The 24,377-nt window shown below is 43.7% G+C and overlaps 5 protein-coding genes across 5 annotated transcripts in view; 3 read left to right on the top strand and 2 right to left on the bottom strand.

Annotated features, from left to right (window-relative positions):
• The window catches only part of LOC126559629 (protein slit), a 103,131-nt gene extending 92,401 nt beyond the window's left edge, over nucleotides 1-10,730 (top strand). The window contains 16 exon segments of the mRNA XM_050215799.1: nucleotides 22-257; nucleotides 2,530-2,671; nucleotides 2,761-2,904; nucleotides 3,217-3,432; nucleotides 3,522-3,679; nucleotides 3,796-3,949; nucleotides 4,039-4,257; nucleotides 4,336-4,407; nucleotides 4,498-4,866; nucleotides 4,942-5,013; nucleotides 5,087-5,230; nucleotides 5,299-6,817; nucleotides 6,888-7,059; nucleotides 8,099-8,241; nucleotides 8,330-8,425; nucleotides 8,513-10,730. Of these exon segments, the coding sequence (XP_050071756.1) occupies nucleotides 22-257; nucleotides 2,530-2,671; nucleotides 2,761-2,904; nucleotides 3,217-3,432; nucleotides 3,522-3,679; nucleotides 3,796-3,949; nucleotides 4,039-4,257; nucleotides 4,336-4,407; nucleotides 4,498-4,866; nucleotides 4,942-5,013; nucleotides 5,087-5,230; nucleotides 5,299-6,817; nucleotides 6,888-7,059; nucleotides 8,099-8,241; nucleotides 8,330-8,425; nucleotides 8,513-10,588 (5,932 nt within the window). The 3' untranslated portion in view covers nucleotides 10,589-10,730.
• Nucleotides 1-24,377, top strand: part of LOC126557871 (ero1-like protein) — a 427,255-nt gene that overhangs the window by 92,346 nt on the left and 310,532 nt on the right. The window lies entirely within an intron of this gene.
• On the top strand, nucleotides 14,043-15,204 carry LOC126558838 (uncharacterized). Its single transcript, XM_050214912.1, has 3 exons — nucleotides 14,043-14,122; nucleotides 14,402-14,461; nucleotides 14,527-15,204. Exons 1-3 carry the CDS (start codon nucleotides 14,043-14,045, stop codon nucleotides 15,197-15,199), a joined length of 813 nt encoding a protein of 270 aa, XP_050070869.1. The 3' UTR covers nucleotides 15,200-15,204.
• On the bottom strand, nucleotides 15,258-16,664 carry LOC126558151 (beta-1,3-glucan-binding protein-like). Its single transcript, XM_050214112.1, has 3 exons — nucleotides 16,365-16,664; nucleotides 16,136-16,290; nucleotides 15,258-16,061 (listed from the first exon to the last, which is right to left on the bottom strand). Exons 1-3 carry the CDS (start codon nucleotides 16,662-16,664, stop codon nucleotides 15,269-15,271), a joined length of 1,248 nt encoding a protein of 415 aa, XP_050070069.1. The 3' UTR covers nucleotides 15,258-15,268.
• On the bottom strand, nucleotides 17,786-22,938 carry LOC126567118 (glutamate receptor ionotropic, kainate 2-like). Its single transcript, XM_050223351.1, has 9 exons — nucleotides 22,869-22,938; nucleotides 22,250-22,422; nucleotides 20,804-21,829; nucleotides 20,537-20,743; nucleotides 20,116-20,477; nucleotides 19,510-20,050; nucleotides 19,230-19,379; nucleotides 18,490-18,639; nucleotides 17,786-18,082 (listed from the first exon to the last, which is right to left on the bottom strand). The coding sequence occupies exons 1-9, from the start codon at nucleotides 22,936-22,938 to the stop codon at nucleotides 17,786-17,788; spliced, it is 2,976 nt and encodes a 991-aa protein (XP_050079308.1).

Below are 24,377 nucleotides of genomic sequence, written 5' to 3' on the forward strand. Positions count from 1 at the left end.
TTTTCGAATCCACTCCACCAGGACGCTCAATAATAACAACATCACCACGCTGCCGCGCGACATGTTTGCCGGAATGCCACTCCTGCGGGCGCTGCGCCTTTCGGAAAACCCATTTGCGTGCGATTGTCATCTTTCCTGGTTGGCCCGGTATCTGAAGAACGCATCACGTCTGGCACCGTACACTCGGTGCCATTCGCCCGGCCAGCTGAAAGGACAAAATGTGGCGGATCTGCACGAGCAGGACTTCAAATGTTCCGGTAAGTGAGGATGACCCCCGTTCCCGACCATAAGACGGGTTCGGTCGAGGCGCTGAATTCAGTCCAATGGTTTGCTGCCACATAATTGGTATTTGTTCCAAAACGAATGCACAAGAGACCGGACTCTTACGACCAGTAGAGTGTCTACTTCAAACATTGAATGCACGCAACGGATTTGTTTTACCTATCCTGTCGTGTGGTTTAGGCACTCCATGTCAGGAACTCGATTGAGGATAAAATAATGCATAGGTTCGTTGTTGGAAACTAACTTGCCGACAGTGTGTTTGGCATTTTGCATGAAGAGATCCATTGGATCACATTTCTTCAATTATTTTCATCCAATCTAGCCTCAAAAAGAATCGGGAAACGAGGTTACCCGTACCAAGACCAAACCAATTGGCTTTACAGAGGCGATTCGTCATGAATAATTCCTATTCCGGTTGGTGGTCAACACATCATACATCCCCTCTAATTTCTTACAATTTATGCTACACAACACTTGCATGTGTTGTGCAATGTTACGGTCGTTAGGATATACTTAAGAATCCTGTATTGCACAGCAAATGTCCTTATAAAAATTTGCCACCAGAAACTGTAATTTCTGTTTTCGTCATGCGACACACGCAAACTTGTTATGTACGTTCCGAGTCTTGTTTCTCTCGTGTCAATTATAATTATGGCAGAGCCTTGCCACGAGTACCCGTCGTACCCGAACAAGTCCAACGCTTTGCGCAAAACCATATTAAACGTGATAGGACACTAATTTATTTTTTTTTTGCCTTCCAATGAAGTTTCTCACTGGCTTTTCTTTGTTTTCTGTTGGCAATAAAATGCAAATTGTATTCAACAATAATCTCATTCGTGGTGGCCCACGTGGTGGGTAAAAACGGCAACTTGCGGCAGATGAAAATCAGACACAAAAAAAGAAATCCTGCTGTGGATTTAAACCAATCAAACCAATCCCCACAAAATGGACTCTGATCCTTGGCGTTGGCATAGTACTCTATCACCCCGAACGCACCGCTTTGTAATTGGACGCATTTTGAAAGCAGGTCAAACGGTGGATTTAGTTTGGACGCTACTCAAATGTGCCGCACAGTTGAATGGCACTGGAAAGCACAAATTTTACTGCAAATGGGTCCATCAATTTTCCACGTGTGTACGCTATGTCGTGTACTTCCTGTGCATTTTCCTGCCGCAGGGTAACAAACGCATAAACCACACGCTCACTTGCCGTCTATCATCATCGTCAACACCATCACCGAACCGATGGTGACGCTGTAAGGACCGCGAAAACCAGCAGCAATCTGGACACCACACAACTGTACGTAGAATGGCATTCGGCGAGGACTGTGCACCGGAACAGGATTCATTTTCCCGGGCCCATAACTGCATACGTGACGCTCATGAATATGTAAATGTTAATTTATGCCACCTCTGTGTACGTGTGTTTACCATGGAACGGACTCACGATAACGCCCTCTTGTGTGATGAGGCTTGGTTTGCGAATTTCACACTTCGTACAGTGTACAACGGATGAAAAACTGACCAACGGTTAGAAATGGCAGCAACACTCGCACGTGTTTGGATCAATGAAATCAAATTACTGGAAAAATTTTCGTTCAACCAAAAGGTCAAAAATGCTCCAAACACTGTTTGCCAGCATGTCTAGACCACTGGCAATCGATTGTGTCTCGTACATTAGTCTGTGTCTTGTTTTACATTATTTCCTTACATTTATTATGTGATTCAGGCACTAAGCGAAGCCATTAGACGCATCTTAATGATCACAAAACATATAAAATTATAACAATAGCACATGGTGGTGATCACATAATGTATTGTTCATTTCATATTTGTTTATGCAATGGTTAGCTTCATTCAACAAGCACATTTTTGCATTTTTATGGATCATTATCAATGTTTTTTTTATGAAAGAAAATCGATATGTTTCATGTATCTAAACATAAACAGTTTTTATAATGTTAATAGCAACATTGCTCACTTTGTAACACAAATACAAATAGCGGATGAAAATTATGTTAAGATAAACAATAAAAAGTATGTTATATCTACTTGACTATTCCCGCATAAATGGGCTCTTCTCATGCTCCTACCATACCATCCGTTTGGCTTTAAAACAGGGCTACCCACCATCCATAATTTAATCCTGTATAAAAATTTAATCCATTTTATAAATTAAATCAAATCACACACCGGTGGCAGGCAGCATTTTATTTCTTACACTGGCAATACACCTTTCTCTTCGCAGGTCTAACGGAAAATGCTCCGATGGAGTGTGGTGGTCGCAGCCTCTGTCCCCATCCATGCCGCTGTGCCGACGGTATAGTGGACTGTCGTGAGAAAAGTCTTACCACCGTACCATCCACCCTGCCGGAAGACACAACCGAGCTGTAAGTGTTTTGTGTCGTGCCCGCGACCGGCACCATCGTCCGGAGAGATGGCTTGAGGGCATTAATATGTAATCTAAATATTTTTACAGCCGGCTCGAGCAGAACTACATCACCGAAATTCCACCGAAAGCGTTCGCTAACCACCGGCGCCTTAAGCGGATAGACTTGTCAAATAACAATATTTCGCGAGTCGCCTACGATGCCTTCAGTGGACTGAAGTCCTTAACGTCGCTGTAAGTAGTACTGTAGGGAGAGAGCAAAAAAAAAGTCGGATTCCGGAAACGGTCGCCTTTTAGTGGGAGTAGTTACAAAGCAAAGGGAGGAATGAAATATTTAACACAACCCCACAATCACAAGGAAAAGGCAAAAAAGACGTAAAATTCTTATCATAAGCAAACAGAGCATCCTTGCCCGTCCCTGCTGCATAATGTCTAGTAAAAGCTCAACTCGGAAGCTACTTTCCACTCCGAAAAAGGATAGCTCGTTTTCATTCACTCACTAGCTGAAAACCTTCTTCTTTCTGTTGTGGTTCTGTCTTTCTGCAGTGTTCTTTATGGTAATAAAATTAAGGATTTACCGGCGAGCGTTTTCAAAGGATTAACCTCACTCCAGCTGCTACTGCTGAACGCAAACGAAATCAGTTGCGTGCGAAGAGACGCTTTCAAGGATCTGCATAATCTTAGCCTTTTGTCACTGTACGATAACAACATTCAGTCGCTGGCCAACGGAACGTTCGACTCCTTGAGAAGCATCCAAACACTGTAAGTAGCACGCAAAAATCTACCGCTGTCATCGTAATTCCCACGTCGCGGGTATATTTTAACTGAATTGGTTTCATTTTTTTTTGCAGACATTTGGCACGCAATCCTTTCATTTGCGATTGCAATCTACGCTGGTTGGGTGATTATCTGCATCACAATCCCATCGAAACCAGCGGTGCCCGGTGCGATGCTCCGAAGCGAATGCAACGCCGCCGGATTGAAGCTTTGAAGGATGAAAAGTTCAAATGTAAGCTTTTACTCGGTCGGTTCGCTAATCCTTTCTGCGAGAGTTTTCACCCGTTTTGGGTGGTTTTTTTAAACAATTTGTTTTGTGCTTTGGTTATTTTACTTGGTTTACTGCAGGCACCGATGACTACAGCAAGATCAAATATTCCGGCGAATGTCGCATGGACCAGGAATGCCCGGCGGCTTGTCATTGTGATCGCACCACGGTCGATTGTTCGGGTCGTGGTTTAAAGGAAATTCCGCGTGATATTCCGCTTTACACCACGGAACTGTAAGCGTTTTTTTTTTCTTCAATTTTTCTTCCGTCCATTCCAGTTCTACTAAAATGTGCTAACATTTCTTCGAAATCTTCTCCACCAGATTGCTGAACGATAACGAGCTTAATCGCATTAAGTCTGATGGACTGTTCGGTCGGCTGCCAAATCTTGCAAAGCTGGATTTGCGAAGAAATCAGATATCCGGTATCGAACCGAATGCGTTCGAAGGTGCCACCAGAATACAAGAGCTGTTTTTGAGCGAAAACAAAATCAACGAAGTGCATAACAAGATGTTTCTGGGACTTCATCAGCTGAAAACACTGTAAGTGAGATTGTGTTTCCCTTTGGCAGTAGGGAAATTGTTTCCTGACCGTGTATATTTCTACCCCTATATTTCTAGATCGCTCTACGATAACATCATTACCTGCGTCATGCCCGGTTCGTTCGACTACCTGACATCGCTGACACAGCTGTAAGTAGCATTCGGAGGCATAATCTTCACTCTGAAGGATTACACGAGCGAGAACACGTTTCATGTGTTATTTTTTGCAATCCCACTCAGAAATCTCGCATCGAACCCATTCCGTTGCAACTGCCACCTTGCATGGTTCTCCGACTGGCTGCGAAAGAAGCAGCTGAACGGTCCGCCGGCACGTTGCACATCCCCGTCGAAGGTGCGCGACGTGCCCATTAAGGATTTGCCACACTTTGACTTTAAGTGCACTTCGGACATGGACCAAGGCTGTCTGGGCGAAGGTTACTGTCCGCCATCCTGCACCTGCACCGGCACGGTCGTTCGATGTTCCCGCAACAAGCTGAAGGAAATTCCTAAATCCATCCCGACCGAAACGACCGAACTATATCTGGAGTCGAACGAAATCTCGATGATACATTCCAATCGTATCAACCATCTGAAGGCTCTTACCAGACTGTAAGTTGCACGATGCAGGAAGATTTTGAATTATTACTGGAATTGGTATTAATGTATAATCTTTCTCTACCGTAGGGACTTAAGCAACAATCAGATTGGTATTCTTTCCAACTACACGTTTGCAAACTTGAGCAAACTCTCTACACTGTAAGTTCTGAAGTTCGTTGAAGCTCTTGAGGCAACGAATGGTAATCTTAATTTTACCTTTCTTTATTTTCAGTATAATAAGCTACAACAATCTGCAGTGTGTACAGAAGTACGCGCTCTCAGGATTGACCAACCTGAAGGTCCTTTCCCTGCATGGTAACAAAATTTCTATGATTCCCGAAGGTACCTTCAATGATCTACAATCAATTACACACATGTAAGTGTTCGAATATAATCGATCGGCTTGAAATACTGCTGCTAAACTCTTTTAACCTTTTCTTGCAGCGCTCTGGGAAGCAATCCACTGTACTGCGACTGTTCTCTTCGCTGGCTTTCGGAGTGGGTTAAGCGAGACTATGTTGAACCGGGCATTGCACGCTGTGCCGAGCCGGAACTGATGAAGGACAAACTAATCCTATCGACACCGGCCAGCCAGTTTGTTTGCTCCGGAAAGGTTGGCAACGAAATACTGTCCAAGTGTGACGCTTGCTATACCTTCCCGTGCAAGAACGAGGCTGTTTGTAGTGCACTTCCGGAGCGACAGTACGAGTGCAAGTGTAAACCGGGTTATCACGGAACGCACTGCGAGTTTATGATAGATGCGTGCTATGGTAATCCCTGCCGTAACAATGGTACCTGCACCGTGCTGGAAGAGGGCAGATTCAGTTGCCACTGTCTGCACGGTTATTCCGGTTCCCGGTGCGAGGTTAACATTGATGACTGCGTGGACCACAAGTGCCAGAACAACGGTACTTGTGTGGATGGCGTCAATTCGTACAGTTGCTCCTGTGCGGCCAGCTTCACTGGAGAGTACTGTGAGAGTAAGATTGAGTTCTGCGGTAAGGACTTTAATCCGTGCCAGAATGGTGCCAAGTGTGTGGACCATACGACACATTACAGCTGCGAATGTCTGCCCGGATACCGTGGGCTTAACTGTTCGGACAACATCGATGACTGTGTGAACCATATGTGCCAGAATGGAGGTACTTGTGTGGATGGCATCAACGATTACACATGCAAGTGTCCCAACGAGTTTACGGGCAAGTTCTGCGAAGGTGCCCCAATGGTGGCCATGATGTATCCGCAAACGTCTCCCTGTCAGCAGCACGAATGCAAGTTTGGTGTCTGCTTCCAGCCCAATCCTTCCAGTGCAGACTATATCTGCAAGTGTGCCCCAGGTTATTCGGGCAAACGGTGTGAATATCTGACCAGCTTAACGTTCCTGCATAACAATTCGTTTATTGAGCTGGAACCGCTCCGAACCAAGCCGGAAGCAAACGTTACGATCGTGTTTAGCAGTACGCAACAAAATGGTGTACTTATGTACGATGGGCACAATGAGCATCTGGCGGTAGAACTATTTAACGGTCGCATTCGTGTGAGCTATGACGTTGGCAATGATCCGGTGTCCACGATGTACAGCTTCGAAATGGTCGCCGATGGCAAGTATCACATGGTGGAGTTGCTGGCAGTTAAGAAAAACTTTACGCTTCGAGTCGACCGTGGCCTGGCACGCTCTATCATCAACGAAGGTTCGAAGGATTACCTGAAACTGTCGAGCCCGATGTATCTGGGAGGTTTGCCGGCAGAGCCAGGCCAGCAAGCGTACAAACAGTGGCACCTCCGCAATTTGACCAGTTTCAAGGGCTGCATGAAGGAAGTGTGGATTAATCACAAGCAGGTCGATTTTCTGAATGCCGCACGGCAGCAAAAGATTACGCCGGGATGTGCCCTGCTTGATCAGGATACTGAGAGTGAAATGGATGACGAATTTATGCAGGAAACGCCGGTGATCCTTAAAGAGGTACTACTACTTACCCCATTTGCTTCTAATTTATCGGGATTAACACGCTTGTCGTTCTATTCTGTTTCAGGTTAACCCTTGCGAAAATCATCAATGCAAACGAGGAGGCAAATGTGTGCCCAACGGTAAGGGTGGCTACTCCTGCAAGTGTAAGAAAGGCACCAAGGGAAAATATTGCGACCAAGGTGAGGGATCGGTTTCGCTAGTGATCGACGAGGACCCGTTCAAAACTTCCTCTTCCGGTATAGCCACATGTTTTTGATATCAATCACTATTGTTTCTCACACATTTTACGAACTAATTGCAGATTATGCGTTAACGTTGCTTTGCATTTCGTTTTGTTTTCAAAAACCATTTAAATTCTGATTCTGCTCAGCGCCCGTTTTAAATATTGCGCACATTTTGCAAACCAGTTTTAGTGTAACGCTATGCACATAGCGGAAAATGGGCCAAGTGTGCCACGTTAAGAACATTTTAGTTGTCACTTACTGATGTTAATGCCACTCAAAAATTGAGATCTGATGCTCATAAAAACCCATTTTTTACCATTTTTATAGCTCAGCTTTCAATAAAAACAGCCAAAAGTTTGCGCTGCACTCTTGCCCCAAATAGTGGTGGTTGTTTTGGCCCGAAAGTAATTAAATTTTAAAGTTTTTTTTTTATGAAAAATCAATTGTTTTGAGATTCCTTCATGATTCGATGCCACAGTTTTTTTTTATATATTTTGTTCCTTTATGTTTTGAGAGATTTTTTAACTGGTTGAAATATTTTCAAATTACACTCAATTGCGTTGTTCTGTAGAAAAAAAAGATGATAAAAGTGAAAAAAATTGACTATTATTCATGAAATTCGGTATACTGTACCTAGTCACATATTCTGCATATTCACTTGGTCGCGTAACTGATTTCTTACTGAACAAATACTAAGTGGCTCACTTGCCCCCATGGCGCACTTACTCCAACCTCCGCTACGCTTTCAAAACTAATCGTTAACAAATGAAAATACATCATCATTACTAGCTATTTTTCGAAATTAGTTCATCCTTTCCAAACTAATATAAATTATTTGAGATTATTTTTCCTTTTATATTTTTTTACCATGCATGATACTCTCTAACGGTCAATAGTACATGATTGAGTAAAAAAAGTCTCATAATTCCGATTTGACGGAAGAGTAGGTTTTGTTGTGAAAGCATGCTTTGTAGCGTTAGTTTATTCTTGCCAACATTAAACTTGCAATGTGTATAAAACAAACATGTTTTTTTTATTTGCACTTTAACAGTTGCCAACACGTGTCGCAAGGAGCAAGTGCGAGAGTACTACACGGAGAACGATTGCCGCTCGAGGCAACCGCTCAAGTACGCCAAGTGCGTTGGAGGTTGCGGCAATCAGTGTTGCGCCGCCAAAGTCGTACGCCGAAGAAAGGTATAATGCCATATTGTGTATGGCGTGAAATATTATGTACGATTAATCGAAACGTATCTCATCGGCTATCCCATTGTTCATTCCCTAGGTACGCATGGTGTGCAGCAATAACACCAAATACGTGAAGCAGCTGGATATTGTGCGAAAATGCCACTGTACAAAGAAATGCTACTGACTGCAAGACGCGACTACCCATGAACCACCACCATCATCAATAATATCTGTGCAGCATGTAGCATCACCGGTCAGTGGCATAAACCAGAATGGCCAGCAGAATGGCAGCCTAGGATTACAATTATCTAGTTTAAGTGAAGCTAATTTAAATACTATTACTACTACTACCACAACTACTACAACTATACACGGTAGCTCTAATGATAAGTGGATAAACTTTGAGGTCGATTATGACGACGAAATGATGCAGAACGATGCTCCCGAGCCAGCAGCAGCCCCACTCGCAATGGTACCGATTGAGCAGTCACACACGACAGAAACGCTTCCTGCCGGTGGTCCCGTTGGTACAACGATCGTCGGAGATGAGTTTCATCGCGTGATGCACCAGCTGGAAGAGCTCAAGGAGAAGCCTTTGTTTAGTGAGGATGAGCTCGAAGAAGCCACCGAAGAGGACGATCTGTTCGACGATGAAGATTATGACCTGGAGGAAGTCATACGTCGGCATAGACAGAAATTAGAGGAAGCTCGCCAAAAGGCGGGAATCGTCGATGATGATGATGACGATTACTACGACGACTATAGTGCGGAAGAGGATGAGGAGGAGCAAAGGCGAAAAAAACAATCGAAAGCCGGCACTGCACCGGACGAAGGCAACGCCGACAATGTAATGCAGGACTTCCTTCATATCAAGAGCAAATCAGCTACTCATCGGTTCAAGTCAAAGTTTGATGACTTTAACGATTCCGGCGATGGAGACCTGCTGTCCGGCATTAGCAACAGTCGAAAGTTGCGCAAGAATGATTCCATCAAAATAATCTCGACGCCGAACGGGAAGGTCGGCATTGTGTACAAGGTAGAACCAAAGGTGACCGATGAGGAATCGGCCAGGAAAGCGACCTCGGATGCCACCGGTAGCGGGGTAGGGTCGAACAGTGGTGCAGCTGGCGGTGGTGGAGAGCAGCGACAAAACAAGATCACACCCGTCATAACGGCCGACGGTAAGGTGGCACTGCTGTACCGGGGAGCATCCGACAATGGTGACACGTTCCGCAACAAGTACGAACCCATCACGGCCAAGGACATACTACAATTGATCGACAATAATAATAATAACAATAGTAATGGGGGCGCCAGCGACGGCAGCAACTCACCCGCGAGCACTAACAGCAGTATTAAAAATATTACCAATAATAATATTTATAATAGTCATAATAATTACGGTAATAGTTATGATAGTTTTAATAGAAACGTCAATAATGTGATCGTTGATGCGCATCCACCGGATACGGGTGATAATTCGCGGGAGAACAATGCTGCTAGCGGTGGGGCGGGTGCAATTCATCGGTTGGAACCGGCGCCAACGGTAGCCTACCCGCGGATCACAACACCAATGTCACGAAACAGTCCAGGCGGCGTACAGCACTTTGCTCCAACCAGTATCACCTCTCACATCCCTACCACGAGCAGCAGTCCGGTAACGGCCACTACACCCGGTACTTTCCAGCCTAACGATCGGCAGGAAAATTCGCTGCTCATCAATCGGCCACTGTCGGAAGTGTTGGGTATTCGCAAGAACCAGTACTTGGAGACGAACACGATCAAAATACCAAATAGCGAAACGTCGACGAACAAAATGCGTATTGGCAGTAGTAACAATCTGCTGTCCTCGTTGTTGCACAATCTGCAGCAACAGCATGTAGGTCTACCGAACTCAAGCAGTATCATCGGCGATCACGGTGAACAGGACCGGCGACCAACGCCCGACGACGAACAACACCATCGACGGGCCGGATACAGTGTGAACGGGTTTAGCCGGTCACGGTTCTACATTAATCGGCGGACAACGCCAGCCTTGCCGCCCCGTATCATCAAGGAGGAAAGTGAGGAAGACACGTTCATCGGCGATGGGGACGATAACGCTCTGCCGGAGGTAATTAATCTTGCAATTATACCCGCGTTCGAGCACGAAATCGATGAGAAGTACATCCGGCCACACCACGGCGATTGGCACCGTCGCCATCGGCATCAGTACAACGTGGCACCGGGTCAACCGGCTGTACACTGTGCAATGCAAGCGCTGGTAGCGTGTGCCGTGCTGGCGACGTTCTTCGGGATTGTAGGAACGTACTTTAAGTCGCGCGTCGTCGATCACATCCGCGTACTGTATTGGTAGGATTTGTGCGGTATTCGATCGGTGCCGGTGGAGCAAAACTATCAAAACTACTACTATCGTCTGTATCGGAAGCTCGTGCAACGATAACCGGATCCGGACGGTGTAGATCTCTGCCTGCCTTCGTCATTGATCGAATACCACGCTTGTAAGGTGGCGTTGGTGTTAGCAAGAAAGTGTATTTATTACGACCTGTAATGATTTCCCCTTAAATGTGTTCCGAAGCATGCATTTTCACACATTTGCTTGTGGTGTTGGATCGCGAGCTGGAAGAGCAACCTCAATCGCACTCAGTCAAAAGAGCCGCCTAACCCAACACTATTTGCTTGCAAAGGAACCATCGCAGGGTATCAGTTCCCCAACTGTCGCCATTAACAAACCGAAAAACGCCATACTGCAAGTTTCCTACGAACTACTACTACTACTACTACTACGAGCTTAGGATTTGAAATTACTGCTTGCAAACAGATGCAGTGACTCGCGTGCTCCCACCGTGAGTATAATCCCTCCACAAACCCCGAGTAGTGCATCATTTGGTGTAATTTGAAAGTGTCTAACAAAGCGAATAAAATGGACGACTGACGCCATATCTTATCGATCAAACGTGCGAGGAACCTCTCCCAATCCTACAGTAATGTAGTGCGCTACAGTATACAGTCGTCGTCATCGTGTCGTCGTCAATATGATGTATCATGTACGTATCGGTGTTAACACTAACGGGGTGAGGAAACCCCCTCCAATAGGACACTATAGACAGAACCATCACGGGTGCGAACAGTGCCCAGAACAGATGAAGCTGTGTGCAGCGTCGAGCCGCAGCAACGCCATAACTCTGTAACATATGTTTTGAGCTAGAGTATAAAACCGCATTTTTGTAATGACCGCTAATAGTGAATCTGTTCAGCATATTAAACTGCAACTGCAACACGTACGGATAAGTCGCAAGAGTAAACCAAGCCTTTGCATCTAAAAGCGGTGTGTAAAAACAAGAATCGAACAAACAACAAATCACTCAATGAACAGTTATGTTGGTTTTATTTTTGATCGTTATGATCATTAGGCTGACTAGTTAAGGGCATGGATTTGCAATTATCCATCAACTATCCTCCCCCTTTCGAAAGCTCGTAATCGAATGCTGGTGTAGAATGAAACAAAAACTGAAAACAAACAAATGGGTAGTCGCGCAATGTAAACTAAACTTTTCTGAAGGTAAAAAATAATATAATACGATAAATATGTTTTCTTCTACGCCAGAACAATTTTCCCCAAAAATGAAACACACCAACAGGGGGGAGCCGTTTGGGGAGGAGCAAAACAAAAGCAAAGCAAACAGGGAAAACAGCAACAAATGTTTGAAAACTTGTTCACAAAGAAGCCAGCAACAGTGAACGCACGGTTGCAAAACCCAATCGCGCATAGTTGAAGGTGGTAATAAGTTTAATTGTAGAAGGTGCGGGTATACTGTTGAGAAGGGTTTTTTCTCTCATTCAAATTACTCCGCTCTAATGGCTATCGCAAAGCTGCTTAGCATAACGTCATCCGATAACGGATCTGAGATGGAAAACGATACTTCGAGCGGCGAAGTTGAAAATGCCTTTTTAGTATGGAAAACAAAACGTCTACTAAACGTGCAGCTACTCTGCCGATCGATCGAGAGCGATCGAGAGAAAGAGAGAGTAGTACAAGGATACGGATCAAACTGAGGAACAAAGTAAACATTTGCCATTTTACAACTCAGCTGGCAAAACAGTATATAGGACAAAATCTGCTGGAAACTAACTGATAACAAAACGATAAGCTAACATTTTTTTCTAAACAAAACTTAATCCAGACCGGCCAATATTTCACTCTACATAGAATAGAATGCAAACGGGATAAGCGTACACGTGTACCACCCTCAAGAACAACAACAAAAAAAAAGGTGAAAACAAAACCAAACAGTTTAACGACAGTGTTTTGCTCTTCTTTTGTAAGTGAAAAGCAGTTCGCGAGGTCCGTGAAAATGAGTAAAAGGATATAAGCACCTAAGACAAAACGAAAGCAGTTTCGTAGCTAAAAAACATTATGAACCTGTTAATTAATTTTGGCAGATAATATTTATTGCATTGACACGTTCTGGATTTGTCATACATTCTTTTAGTTTTGTAGTTTTGTCCCGTGAGGTTCGTTTCCTTTTCCACCTATAATGGGTAGATTACAGCACACTTTCTTCTTTCTTTACATACCATCCTTGGCACTAAGATTTTACGGCACTGTGTTCAATACGATCAATCCAAGTCAATCAGATAAGCTCGACGTTCTTTTTCGCGTGTGCATAAGAACAAGATGATGCTTTAAACACAGACATGCAGGCAAAAATGAAATAATGCAACGGCACTACAGGCACCCTTTTTGTAGATTTATTGTCAATGTAAAGACGTATAATCTCTATCTATCCTGTGTACTCGCATGTGTATTCTCTCTGTCTCTCTCTCTCCCTAGTGCCCTTCGGTATTATCATTTTGTTTGAAGCTTTTATTTATCTCTCATTCTGGATGCATTTATCGTTTCCAAACTGCTGTCGCAAAATAGCTGGTAAACTTGTGTGATTTAAGCTTTTGTGTATGTATTTATAAATATTATACTCTTCTTTCTTGACCTCATCGTTTTGTTTTTTTTTTTTTGTTTAGCACAACATTGAAGCACATTTTCTGGTGCATCGATGTGTTTCTTTGCAGTGTTTTCATTCGTACAACTTTTCTAAACGCGGTATTCGTAAAGGCAAGCATAATATTTTAACAAAAACGTCACCACGACGCGCTGCTTATGCATGAATGAATAATGAAATGAAATTAAAAATTTATGTTAACCTGTATTGTTACAAAGTTATAATGATAAACACTTTAATTTAAAAATCAACAGAAAAAAGTATATACTTGTGTATTATAGGAATAGCAGCTAAATATATTGTCTTTTTACAAAAAGAACTAATTGAAAGAAGTTTCCTTCTTGAATATATAGCCAAGAATATACACAAATCCGAAAGAAATCAATAGTTCGTAACGTTTTCCTCTAGTGAGTTCATTACAAAATTTTGACTTGAATTGAGCCCCCTTAAACGATTGTTTTAAAATGCTTAGAAACAACGGTTTTCGAAGCAAATGTATTCAAATGTTTGAAATTTTGTTCGAAACAGATGTCAAGTTCGAATTGCGCTCGTTTTGACAGTTCTCAAATTGTAAACAAACTGGTTAGCATGTTGTTGTTTTGCCGGCCAAATCTTCATGTGGTTCCAGGCAGCTAAAGATTTTGCGCATAGTTTTACATTTATTGAAGGAGTTTCGTGTAGTTTGACACAAAAAGTTTAAATCGTAAGTCACACAGAAAGGCAAAAATTTTGTTATTTAACTCATCTGCTTTGTGTTACAAACTTTATACGCGGAACAGTGGCTGTGTTGTGTACGTGTCCTCTATCAACATGAGTAAACCTAAATCGAACACCAAAAAATCATCCAAAAACATTCGCAGCGTTTTAGCTCAACCATTTAACAGTACATGGTGAGTGATCAACAAACATGCAATTACATAAATATACCGAACAATGCTTTGTTTAATGCACGTAAACAATCTCTTGCAATCATCCGGCAAACTAACCAATGACGCCATCGGTTTTTCAGTATGTTCTGTGATAGTAATGATACATAGCATTCGTGAATGGTTACGATATGTTCAACTGCTTAATGTACCTTTGTATTGATGCGCTATCATCTATTTAGTGTTAAGTGTAGTGTTTAGTCAAACGTCGTTTCTTATCAACCTTGGTATCAATTTTCGTAGGCCTCGAATTCCGGACAATGATATCAACCGGTGCTCGCTGTTACTTCAAAACGTAGAAAGGTACGGTAGTGAATCATGATCTTTTACGCTGCATTCACCTAATGTACGACATTCGTTTTAACCAGAAAACACATCATTGCCGGCTGTAATGGCGTCATAAAGTTGCTCGAAAAAGGTGCACTTGCAGCATTCTTTGTGCTGGACAATTTTAATCCACAAATATTTGCCAAACTCATAATTCAAATGGCACGAAAGCGTAACCCGTCGGTGCTTGTGCTTACACTACCCTCTTTTCCGAATGATGTGTGCCGAACGAGTGTAATGATGGGTATCAAAAAACCTAAAGATAATGAGCAAAGCGAACCGGTTCAGGCACTGCTGAAATGGATGAAAAAGGTGTCGATAAACAGCGGATTTATAACCGAAAAGCCCAAGGAAGGACTCAAAAATAAGAGGAAAGTACCACTGCCGAAAGCTAAGTCACCTAACGATACACCTATGACCGATGCGGAGGTGGCGAAGTTATACGTTTTCGAACCGAAGGACACGATTGCGACAGAAACACAACAAAAAAAGCGTGTTGCAAAAGAAATGGAACATTTTATTTCCTTTTCCGATAACGCTAGTAGTATTATTGTGTCTAAAAACGAGTATCAACAGCAAACGAACGAACCTCGCAAGAAACCATTCACTAATCAGAAACTGCCGAAAGGTGAAACGTACCTACCCCTGACCGTGAATCGTGTTCAAGGAAATCCCGATCGTGTCGAACACAAGAAGAAAAGAAGAAATCAATAAAACCATGCTCGCCCTTCTTAATTGCTACAAACCCCTCTTAAACAGTACGTTCTTCCGCAGCCCACAATTCTACAGAGCCCACACGCGCACATAGTCCACTTGCAGCGATGCTTCGACGCTTTCGTTCTCTTGCAGCTTCCACGTCGGCAGCCAGGCCGAACGACCGTTCCAGAAGTCACGAAGTGCCGTCGGAGACTGATTGACCCACGGTTTGTTACCATTGGCATTGGTTGCAGGCGGTGTATCCGGGAAGAAACCGTTCGTTCCACCAACGGCCAGGTTCATGATGATGTAAAACTCCTCATCGAACGGTGCCATCTTGCCACCGGTAACCCACGGATTTTGTGCACCCGGTTCACGCTGTTCGAAACCACCGAGCTGCCAAAAGTTACCGTCCACTTGCATCACCTGCTCGTCGTCGACGAGGAAGCGCATGAATTCGGGCGTCCATTCGAGCTGGTAGCGATGGAAGTCTTTGTTGAAGCCTTGTCCCGATGAAGAGTACTTTGCCGAGGTTGCCATTTCGTACCCGTTCAAACCGGGATACGGTCCAAAGTGTAGCGTTGTGCCGATATGTTCTACACCCAGCTGATTACCGTTGATACTGTAGTCGAGATTACCGCGGCTTTCCATTAGATCGATTTCACCCGACGCCGGCCACGTACCGTATTGGTTCAATTTCGGCATCAACCACAGGGCCGGCCACAGCCAGTCGCCAGTCGGAATTTTGGCACGAATTTCCACCTTTCCGTACTTGAAGTTGAACGAATTTACCGTTCGCACACGGGCACTCTTGATCGAATTTAGATAGTTTGTCGGATTGCCCTGTCGCTCGCAACCATAGTTGGCCGGATTCGTGCAGCTATAATAGTAGCATCGAGAATATGTAAGTGAAAATATCACAAACTATTATCTTAATACTTCTTCTCTACTTACTAATCGTACGGAGTACCACCATGGATGTTCAAAAGTCCACTCGACAAAAACTCTTCTCCGGTTTCGTCGGCCAGCAGAGTTGGGCGAATGAAGAAAATGCCATCCTTCACGTAGGAATTGCGTCGACTGTTCAGGTAATACTGGAACTCCCAGTTCTGCCCGAATTTTACAAAACGTCAGCGTTTACGTTATATAGATACATTACGTTTGCCAAGGACACAATACTTACACCACCTCCACCGAGCGTATGCTCATGTTCCCATTTCGCAAGATCCAATCGATCGAAGTTATCCTCAAAGATGAGATCTCCCGAGCAGAATGCACTACGCTTCACCAACGTACCACTAGCCGTCGTTACCGATGGGCGCTCACATTCCAGTGGCGCCTCATCGTCGGGCTGTTTCGGAATATTCACTTCATCGTCCGAATCGCCCGCGTACGCATCAATGCACACAGCAATAAGTGCAGCCGATAGTCCCACGATGATTACCAGCAGCGGTATCGTTCGACGGTCAAAGAAGGACCTCATCGTTTCGCTCCGATTGTGCGAAGGGTTAATCAATCAACACTAAAATTTAGCCCACTTGCCAAACCTACCCACCAGCAGCCACACTCACTGACGAATGGAGATGCTTACCGGTAAGTGTTTCGTATTTATATTTCTTTCCCGGACGGCTTTATCCTGCGCTTTCCTCTTCGGCTGGTGGTCGATGACGCTAAAAACAGCAAACCATGTTATCTGAGTAAAAGGTGATAGTGGTAGACCATTCAATGACCAATTCGATTCCCAATAAACTGTATCTTATCGGCGTTGCGAGTGACAAGTTTACTGGTTTGCCTCCACGAAAGAGCAGCGTGGGGCTAAACGCAGACCAACAGTGTGCAGCACAACTGGTAGTAACAAATGCGGTAGACTTAATCCTATCGTCTAGCGTCATCGTGTGGCACGCATATTATCTGTTTCATTAGATTACAACGTCCTAAACAGTCCGTAGTGCAAGCGTATGTTCGAATGGTTGGTCACAAGTCAATAGCAAATGTGATGATCGATCTTTGATGGCTATTTGATAAGGTTGAATTTCTTCACACGGTTTTTGGTTCTGTTCACTACCCTTTCGCTAAAACAATACATGGAGAGCTGTTGTGTAGGTGCAAACTCGTTTCAATATTGTTTTTGATACATGCTTTTATCTTGTGCGGCATCTTAACCGTCAAATAATCGTTTCGCGTACTCACCTTTGTCACAACAGTAACGAAATACGCTTCAGCAATGTTTGGTTATATGGGATATGTTTGTGTATTAACTCTTTGAAAGCTTCATTATCTTTTTATTTATTTATATATGTATTTATTTTCAATAATAGTTTCTTCAAAGCATGTCTTTTGTTTGTCGCCAAGCTTTCATCAGTGTTAGTACAATACTTTTGATTTAACAAACTTGTTTCAAACGTACCGGTTATTAATGAAATAACTCACACACTAAGAGGACACTCAAACGGCAGGACCGGGATTCAAATCCCTTTCGAACCGTTCCCCGTGTAGTGTGTGTACTTCATTATCCAACTACGTGGTATATCTGCAAATCTAGATCGTCATTCGATGGCCGGCACTAGTGACCTAGTAGGTCGTTAAGCCCCCAAAAAGAATAACTCACACATCGTCCGGTTTCACCTTTCGGGAGCTGCCATTCAGGGCCGATTTTCCCCCGTTCTGCTTTCGCTGACGGTTCGCCGATTCGGTATCACGTCCTTCGGCCAAAGCACCGGCTGGACTTCCCGAAATGTCTTGTTTGCTCGATGTGGCCGACTGTGCAGCCGATTCCATGGCCGATTCCAGTGAGTTCTCGGCTGATGCGGATGAACTCTTGCGATGTCTTACCGGTTTTGTGTTTCCGTGGCACTTGGCGACAAAGCGCAGCTCGGCCATTAGTTCCTCGCGGAACGGTACCTGTGTGACATAGATCACGAACATAGGTGTCGGAATGGCAGAAAAGAATTAAAATTATAGCTTTTTAAATAAAATTTCTAAATGCGACAAAAAGAATAAAGGCACATTTATAAAATTCTAATGATCCTATAGTGTTAAAAAAGTATTAGTAATTCCTGTGAACTAACTTAACGTAATCAGGGACTAAAGCTAACAAGTAATTCAAGTAAAGAAACAACTCCATTAATTGTAAAATCATATAGCATTACCATTTCAGCAATCAATCCGGGTATGATTCACAGTAACGACCAGGATCGATATCGCTATGCCATTTGAATTAAGGTTTTGCGTGTATCTTACCTTCGCTAACAATTCAACACACGCTGGCATGCGATAAGGGAATCGAAACAGGATGTGGTAGTAGTTACCTTGTGCCGTCTAGCTCGGTGTGCAATGACGAAGAATAGCTCGCAGCAGCCAAACAAGCTGGCAAAGGAGCAACCGACAAAGAGGACGAAAAACACGCCGCCCACATTGTCCATGTCAAGCTCCTCGGCACCGTCGTCACTAGTGCTTTGCTGTAGAAAGGGAGGTTCAGAGGGTACACAACAAACAGGGTTCGGTCAGGGATTAACGTGATGTTGGAAAAACAGCGGTAGAAGCTGGTTCAAGGAGGTTCACAATTTGAACTTGTAAAACGAATGAGTTGCAAAAAGGGTTGGGAAGTAGTGTGGAGGTTTTGAAGGGAAAATATATTCCAGCATACATCAGTAGAAAGATAGAAAAAGTCCTGAATATTCTCTCATTTGGTATTGCAAAGACTGCGTAGGCGTAATGGGCTCCAGCCAGTTAAATTGGTCTAATACTGGTCTACTTATGCGTTACTTCTAGTGCTATTTCTACTTCTAGTGCTACTACTATTACTACTACTTGCATTTATTGTATTGATTATAAAAGGTAAAAGGTAGTTATTAGTGATCATCCAACGGGAAGGCTCCAGGGTCCAAAAATGTCAAATAGTGCCAGGGAGCTAGTAAAAGATAAAACATGTCTTGGGAGCTCGGAATTCGCGGGGCAGTTTCAACTGGTTTGAGAAAGCTGACTATTATTGGAGAAAATTTCACAGTTCCGAGCGAATTGGGATTGGGACCGCATACCCCAGACCCACCTTCAATTCGCGTGTACGACGGTGAACGTCACACAGCATCTCGCAGAAGCTGACAAACAGTGCCGCGACACAGCCGACGATCAACAGCACAAAAACACCACCAACATTTGCCAGCTCAAGTGCGAGTGCACCACCCTCCTCCATTGTGTTCTACGGGAGGACACGAGCACATCGAGATGTTCGTAAAGGAAATTCGTTCGCGACTGCAACTGCAACACATTGAACTTTCTATGGAACGGCCCTGTGAACCAGGGACGAGGAATATGCACTATTAACTTACCGAGCAAGCACCACCGCCACGCTTTTCCTTCCACCATTTGCGCTTCAAGGAGGTGAGGACACCTTGCTCCTGTAACCTCAGTACAGCTTCACTGAGTGCGCTACGGTAGGGAGAATTTTTGCGCATCGCAATCCCGTAACCCTTATCATCGAGCAAACCACCGATCTGGGTAACGTCACACTCACGCTCGACGATGTACTCGATTGAGGTGGACTCCATCAGAAAGGCGTAGTTTTCCGTTTTGACACGCTGCAAACCTTCCGGATTAGACGAGGTAAGCAGATCCTGGTTGGCCATCATGTATTGGTACATTTTAGCGTACGTCCCATACTCCGCGTCCTTGAAGAAACTGATCGTACTACCATCACGTTTCGCGCCATACTTTACAGTGCCACCAGCAGCTGCTAGGTCCTCAGCATTGTTGATCGGAGAGACCACCTGCTCAACAGTCAGGAAAGCGGCCAGATTGGCGGTATATGACGAAACCATAATCAGTGTAAAGAACCACCAGATGGAGGCAACGGCACGTGTAGCTGGAGCCCTACGATATAGAGTTATTTTAGCAAAACTAATCTTATCGTTCATTTGACGTCTTTACACACTTACTTGGGCGCAATCTCGGAACCTTGCTGCAGCAAGGCACCTATCGTGAACCACATTGAGTTACTGAAACTAAATTGGTTTTCTAGCTCTTCCGGTTCTTCAATGCAGGGATACGGATTATCCCATTCTTTCGGTGAGATGCGTCCTAGCACGAACAGCGACATCGACACCATCATGTAGGCACCGCCAAGGTACATCCACACCTGCTTCGAGAACGGTGACATGAACGAGAACAGAGAAGGTGGTTCCTTGGTTGGCTTACGGAAGAGAATCGAGATACCCAGATTCATGAAGGGCATGGTAAAATCGACTGCACTTTCTCGATCGGATGTAATCGTAAGATCGGTGATGGCAAGATCTGCACGCTGCAAGAAGAAAGCAATACACTCAAGCACGGGATTACAAAGCGTTTCTTTTTGCTTACCCATTCGAGCAGTTCCTGCACCATGCCGTTCCACTTCTTAGTATCACGATTGAGCGAACCGTACACGCCATCTTCCTGCAGTATAAAGGTGTAGTTAAACCCGAGCATAAGCGAAAGCTCGTGAATTAGATCGATCCCGAAGCCTTCAAATCGCTCATTGCCAGAGAGTTTAATGGGTGAATCCTTGAGCATGCCGTACGGTGGTGACTGCAAGACAAAAATCCTTTTAGTGTACTTATCCTCCATAACTAGGCAACCTTAACTCACGATAGCAGTCAACACGAGGAAGGTGCGATTCTGTAGCGTTCCATCGTCAAGCGCTTGCATTGTTTGCTCTTTCTTGCGTGTAAAGTTGAGCCCTTCGGTCGAGTTCCAAACACCAACTTTTTCCAACCCAGCCGGGCCAAGCTCGATAATGTCCAACAGGAAGTCGGAACGATGGCCCTGATGGTCGAACTTGATATTTCGCGTTAGCCCGTGGATGGTGGAGCTCTTCATGTAGTTGATAACGCTGTACCCATTTTTCCAAGTTGTGGGATCGTCACACTTGAGCGAGATAGGTTCGAGAAGACGCGGTGGATCGCTACCGATCAGATGCTTGAGTGCTTCGGCAAACAGCAGCACCGCATCATACATCAGTGCCGTTTCCACGCGCATTTTTGCCGGATTCAATCCATCATGCAGCTCAAGTGTTTTCGCAATCTGTGATGCGTTCAGGAACTCGGCCACCTGTTTGATTTTGTCCTCTTCGGGATCGATCAACCGAACGCCGGTTATGTTGGTACCGCTGTACTGGTACGGTTCCAGATCGATCGTGTGAAGATCGAGCGAAGTTATGATGATCTGATGATGATCGGTCAGCAAACCCACCTGCTGTGCCTGTTTCAGCACTTCGGGCATGGAGTCGATTGAACACGCTAAAATGATTCGTTTATCCTCGGACAACTTTACCCTCCGCAGGACGGCCCGATAGTTGCCGTTCAGGCGTAGATCAAGCTGCCGTACCGTCACCGTGTATCCTTTCGGATCGTACATTTTCAGCAGATCGGCAATACTGGGCAGCCACGGTCCGGACTCGTACAGAATGGTAAAATCTTTCCATTCGAATGCCACTACCAGGTCCAGAAATACACGACCCATTATATGGGGATGCGGATGCAGGTTGAGGGTCGGTAGTTTGGTGTACGCATCCCAACGGGTCTCTATGTGGGGCATCTCCTTCTCATCGCACACACTTTGGACGTGCACTGCCGATTTGGGAGAGGATGGACCGAAGATGCCTGCCACTCCTGTCTGATTAATGGAATGATCATCAAAATTAATGATCTGCTTTATTGCGCAATAAATATCCATTCAAATTTGCTCTTGAGCTTAGGTTGAGCTACAGCATATCGAGATCTGTTGATCGGAAATTATTCTCAAAGTGTGTTAGGAACATTCAATCAAGCACATTACTTTATTCCCTTAGTCACAAGAAGCTTAAGTTTTATGGTTCAGAACGAAGTGAACATCGTTAATGGCTCTGTTCATAACAACCACTTCCTTCACTAGACAGTCCTGCTTCCTGGTTTTATTGTTGTATAAAGGCACGTGTTTCAACAAGTCCCAACGTTTACTTTCGATTCTCGTGCGATAATCAAACATATCGAAACACTATTCAATCCTTAATATAAACAAATGATCAATGTTTTGGAGTTGCAGTGATTTGCTTACCTTCAGCAGACGACACACCTTCTTGGATGCGTCGAACTGATCGCTGTACTTCACTTGTACTGCTTGCCCCTCCAGCTGGTAGTTTGAGTATGATAGTTTCTCGTTGTTGACTGCTTCTACAGCATACTGAAATGCGAGTTCAGCATCTTCCGTAGCGCCATCAAACAGGCCTCCTGAAGATCGCAGTTATAAATATACCATAAGAGTTGTATTCGCATTTTAAAGATTTTTTTCACATAATGGTTTTCCACGATAGGTTTATGTATCTCCTCAAAATTCCGGTTAGAATTGCTCAGTGTGAGTGTATTCTATATTTAATTTGAAGCGCGTTCTTGTAATACTTGTGTACAATATAGCAACATTAATTCTATTCAAATACATTTGGTAAACAACGAAAAGTGTTGTCTGTGTATTTATTATGACGAATCTTTTTTCCTGCACATGACGATCGTCGTTCGCGTCTCAAATAGAGAGAGAGGAAGACAAACATTTGAAATGTTTCCACTAAACACATTTCCGACACATCTTTTATTCAACACTCCGCATCCCGATCGTTAATGATTTATGAACGACCGATGTCTGAGCTTTGGGAGGCAAGCGCCGTTGCACGATATTTTACCTATTTTTGGGGCGGAATGTAGGTCGGTACATGTCGACCTTAGAGCACAAAATGTCGCCGTTAGTCGCATATTTTACACGAATTCTTTACAGCACACTACGTACATCAGGCAACACGAATATGTTTTTTTTTTTTTTTTAGTAGCTAGAATTGTAATTGTAATTGTAGAAACTATAAATTCTTAGACCTACCGATTTTAATATGCTCCACTGTTTCATCAAGATCACCATTATAAGACTCAACTGGGATGAACACCAACAGGAGCAACCGAGGAAGAAAATTGCACGAAAACATAGTTTTCCGCCGAGCTAATGCACTGATCACCATCACCACAGATCGGTTTCGTCAACAAGGCTTTCATGTACGATTTTCATAAGGGTAATGGTGCTGATGAAGATCACGAATATTAGTTTTCTTCGCTTGAATGAACAACAGAAGAAAAAAAAATCCCAGGTTGATCGTCGACGGTATTTTTGATCTCAAATTTGTTTTCCACGCGACAGCACTCTGGTCAGCTTATATAACACCGTTGATTCATATTGCTGCAAGATCACACTTTTCACTTGTGGTAGTTTTCACACATAATAATACTTTGATAATATTCTAAGCTATGATCACTTAGTGAACCAATCGTTGTCACACAATGCATTGAAATGTGCCCTTTCAAACTTTACGATCACCTGTGTTTCACATTATTGCCACTTGCAAGTGTGCGCCGAATTTCCTCATAATCCTAAATTCTTCATTCGCAGATCATGTGGAAATTTCTTGGACCAGTTCCACTTACGGAGCTCCGACGCGCGTTATACCGAGTGAGTAATACGTCCGTCGCGAATAACGGCCTGCGATCGTTTAAGCCGAATATTTGTTGCACTACGAATGTCGAAGTGGCAGATGAGCACCATGGGCGTAAATATCTATTTTGTTTCTGTCTGCTACTAAGCATGTTTTACTGCTTTACACTGAAAATTCGCATATTTTATGTTTGATATTTTAAAGACAAGAAAATGTTTCAAAAAAATGTATTTCTATATAAAATTTTGAAAGCAAAGAATGTCTTTCATAGTACCCAAATCAATAATTATTTGATGCAGTTAATTTTGAAAATTGCATTTATTGCTTTATTTCAATCATATTACCATTGATTAAATAATGTTTCGATTGGACGAAATTGTTGAAGATTTTCAATTTAAGTGGATAATTTCTTACATTTTAACCCACCGTATCTATGCGTTTTCTTCCTTCGCCTTATTTACTAATGCCTCACAAACACACACACATCACTCTTAGTAGAAAAGTGTTCCTGTCGACTGTTTGTATTTTTTCATGTTCCATTTTCACCATTTTCTTCGCTTCCTAATGCGACGGATACACACATGCTTCAATGGGTGGTGTATTTTTAACAACACGCTCTTTTCATATTTTTTCTCAACGTAGTTCATTCCACTTGCCGATGTTTAAAGGTGAAGGCAAGCTCTGTAGGGCGGTGGTTGAAGGTACAGTGTCACC

This window comes from Anopheles maculipalpis, chromosome 2RL (genome assembly GCF_943734695.1).
Source record: "Anopheles maculipalpis chromosome 2RL, idAnoMacuDA_375_x, whole genome shotgun sequence".
NCBI lineage: Eukaryota > Metazoa > Arthropoda > Insecta > Diptera > Culicidae > Anopheles > Anopheles maculipalpis.

What these genes read in the sequence shown, in the direction of transcription:
- LOC126558151 (XM_050214112.1), bottom strand. Translation starts at nt 16,664, where the DNA reads ATGAGGTCCTTCTTTGACCGTCGAACGATACCGCTGCTGGTAATCATC. An exon ending in ATACGCTCGGTGGAGGTGGT is followed by an intron (nt 16,291 to 16,364) that starts GTAAGTATTGTG and finishes AAATTCGGGCAG; the next exon opens with AACTGGGAGTTCCAGTATTA. An exon ending in GGTGGTACTCCGTACGATTA is followed by an intron (nt 16,062 to 16,135) that starts GTAAGTAGAGAA and finishes CTACTATTATAG; the next exon opens with CTGCACGAATCCGGCCAACT.
- LOC126558838 (XM_050214912.1), top strand. Translation starts at nt 14,043, where the DNA reads ATGAGTAAACCTAAATCGAACACCAAAAAATCATCCAAAAACATTCGC. An exon ending in CAACCATTTAACAGTACATG is followed by an intron (nt 14,123 to 14,401) that starts GTGAGTGATCAA and finishes CAATTTTCGTAG; the next exon opens with GCCTCGAATTCCGGACAATG. An exon ending in TTACTTCAAAACGTAGAAAG is followed by an intron (nt 14,462 to 14,526) that starts GTACGGTAGTGA and finishes CGTTTTAACCAG; the next exon opens with AAAACACATCATTGCCGGCT.
- LOC126567118 (XM_050223351.1), bottom strand. Translation starts at nt 22,938, where the DNA reads ATGCGACTAACGGCGACATTTTGTGCTCTAAGGTCGACATGTACCGAC. An exon ending in TCCTCGTGTTGACTGCTATC is followed by an intron (nt 20,744 to 20,803) that starts GTGAGTTAAGGT and finishes TTTGTCTTGCAG; the next exon opens with TCACCACCGTACGGCATGCT. An exon ending in GTGGCGGTGGTGCTTGCTCG is followed by an intron (nt 19,380 to 19,509) that starts GTAAGTTAATAG and finishes GTCCTCCCGTAG; the next exon opens with AACACAATGGAGGAGGGTGG.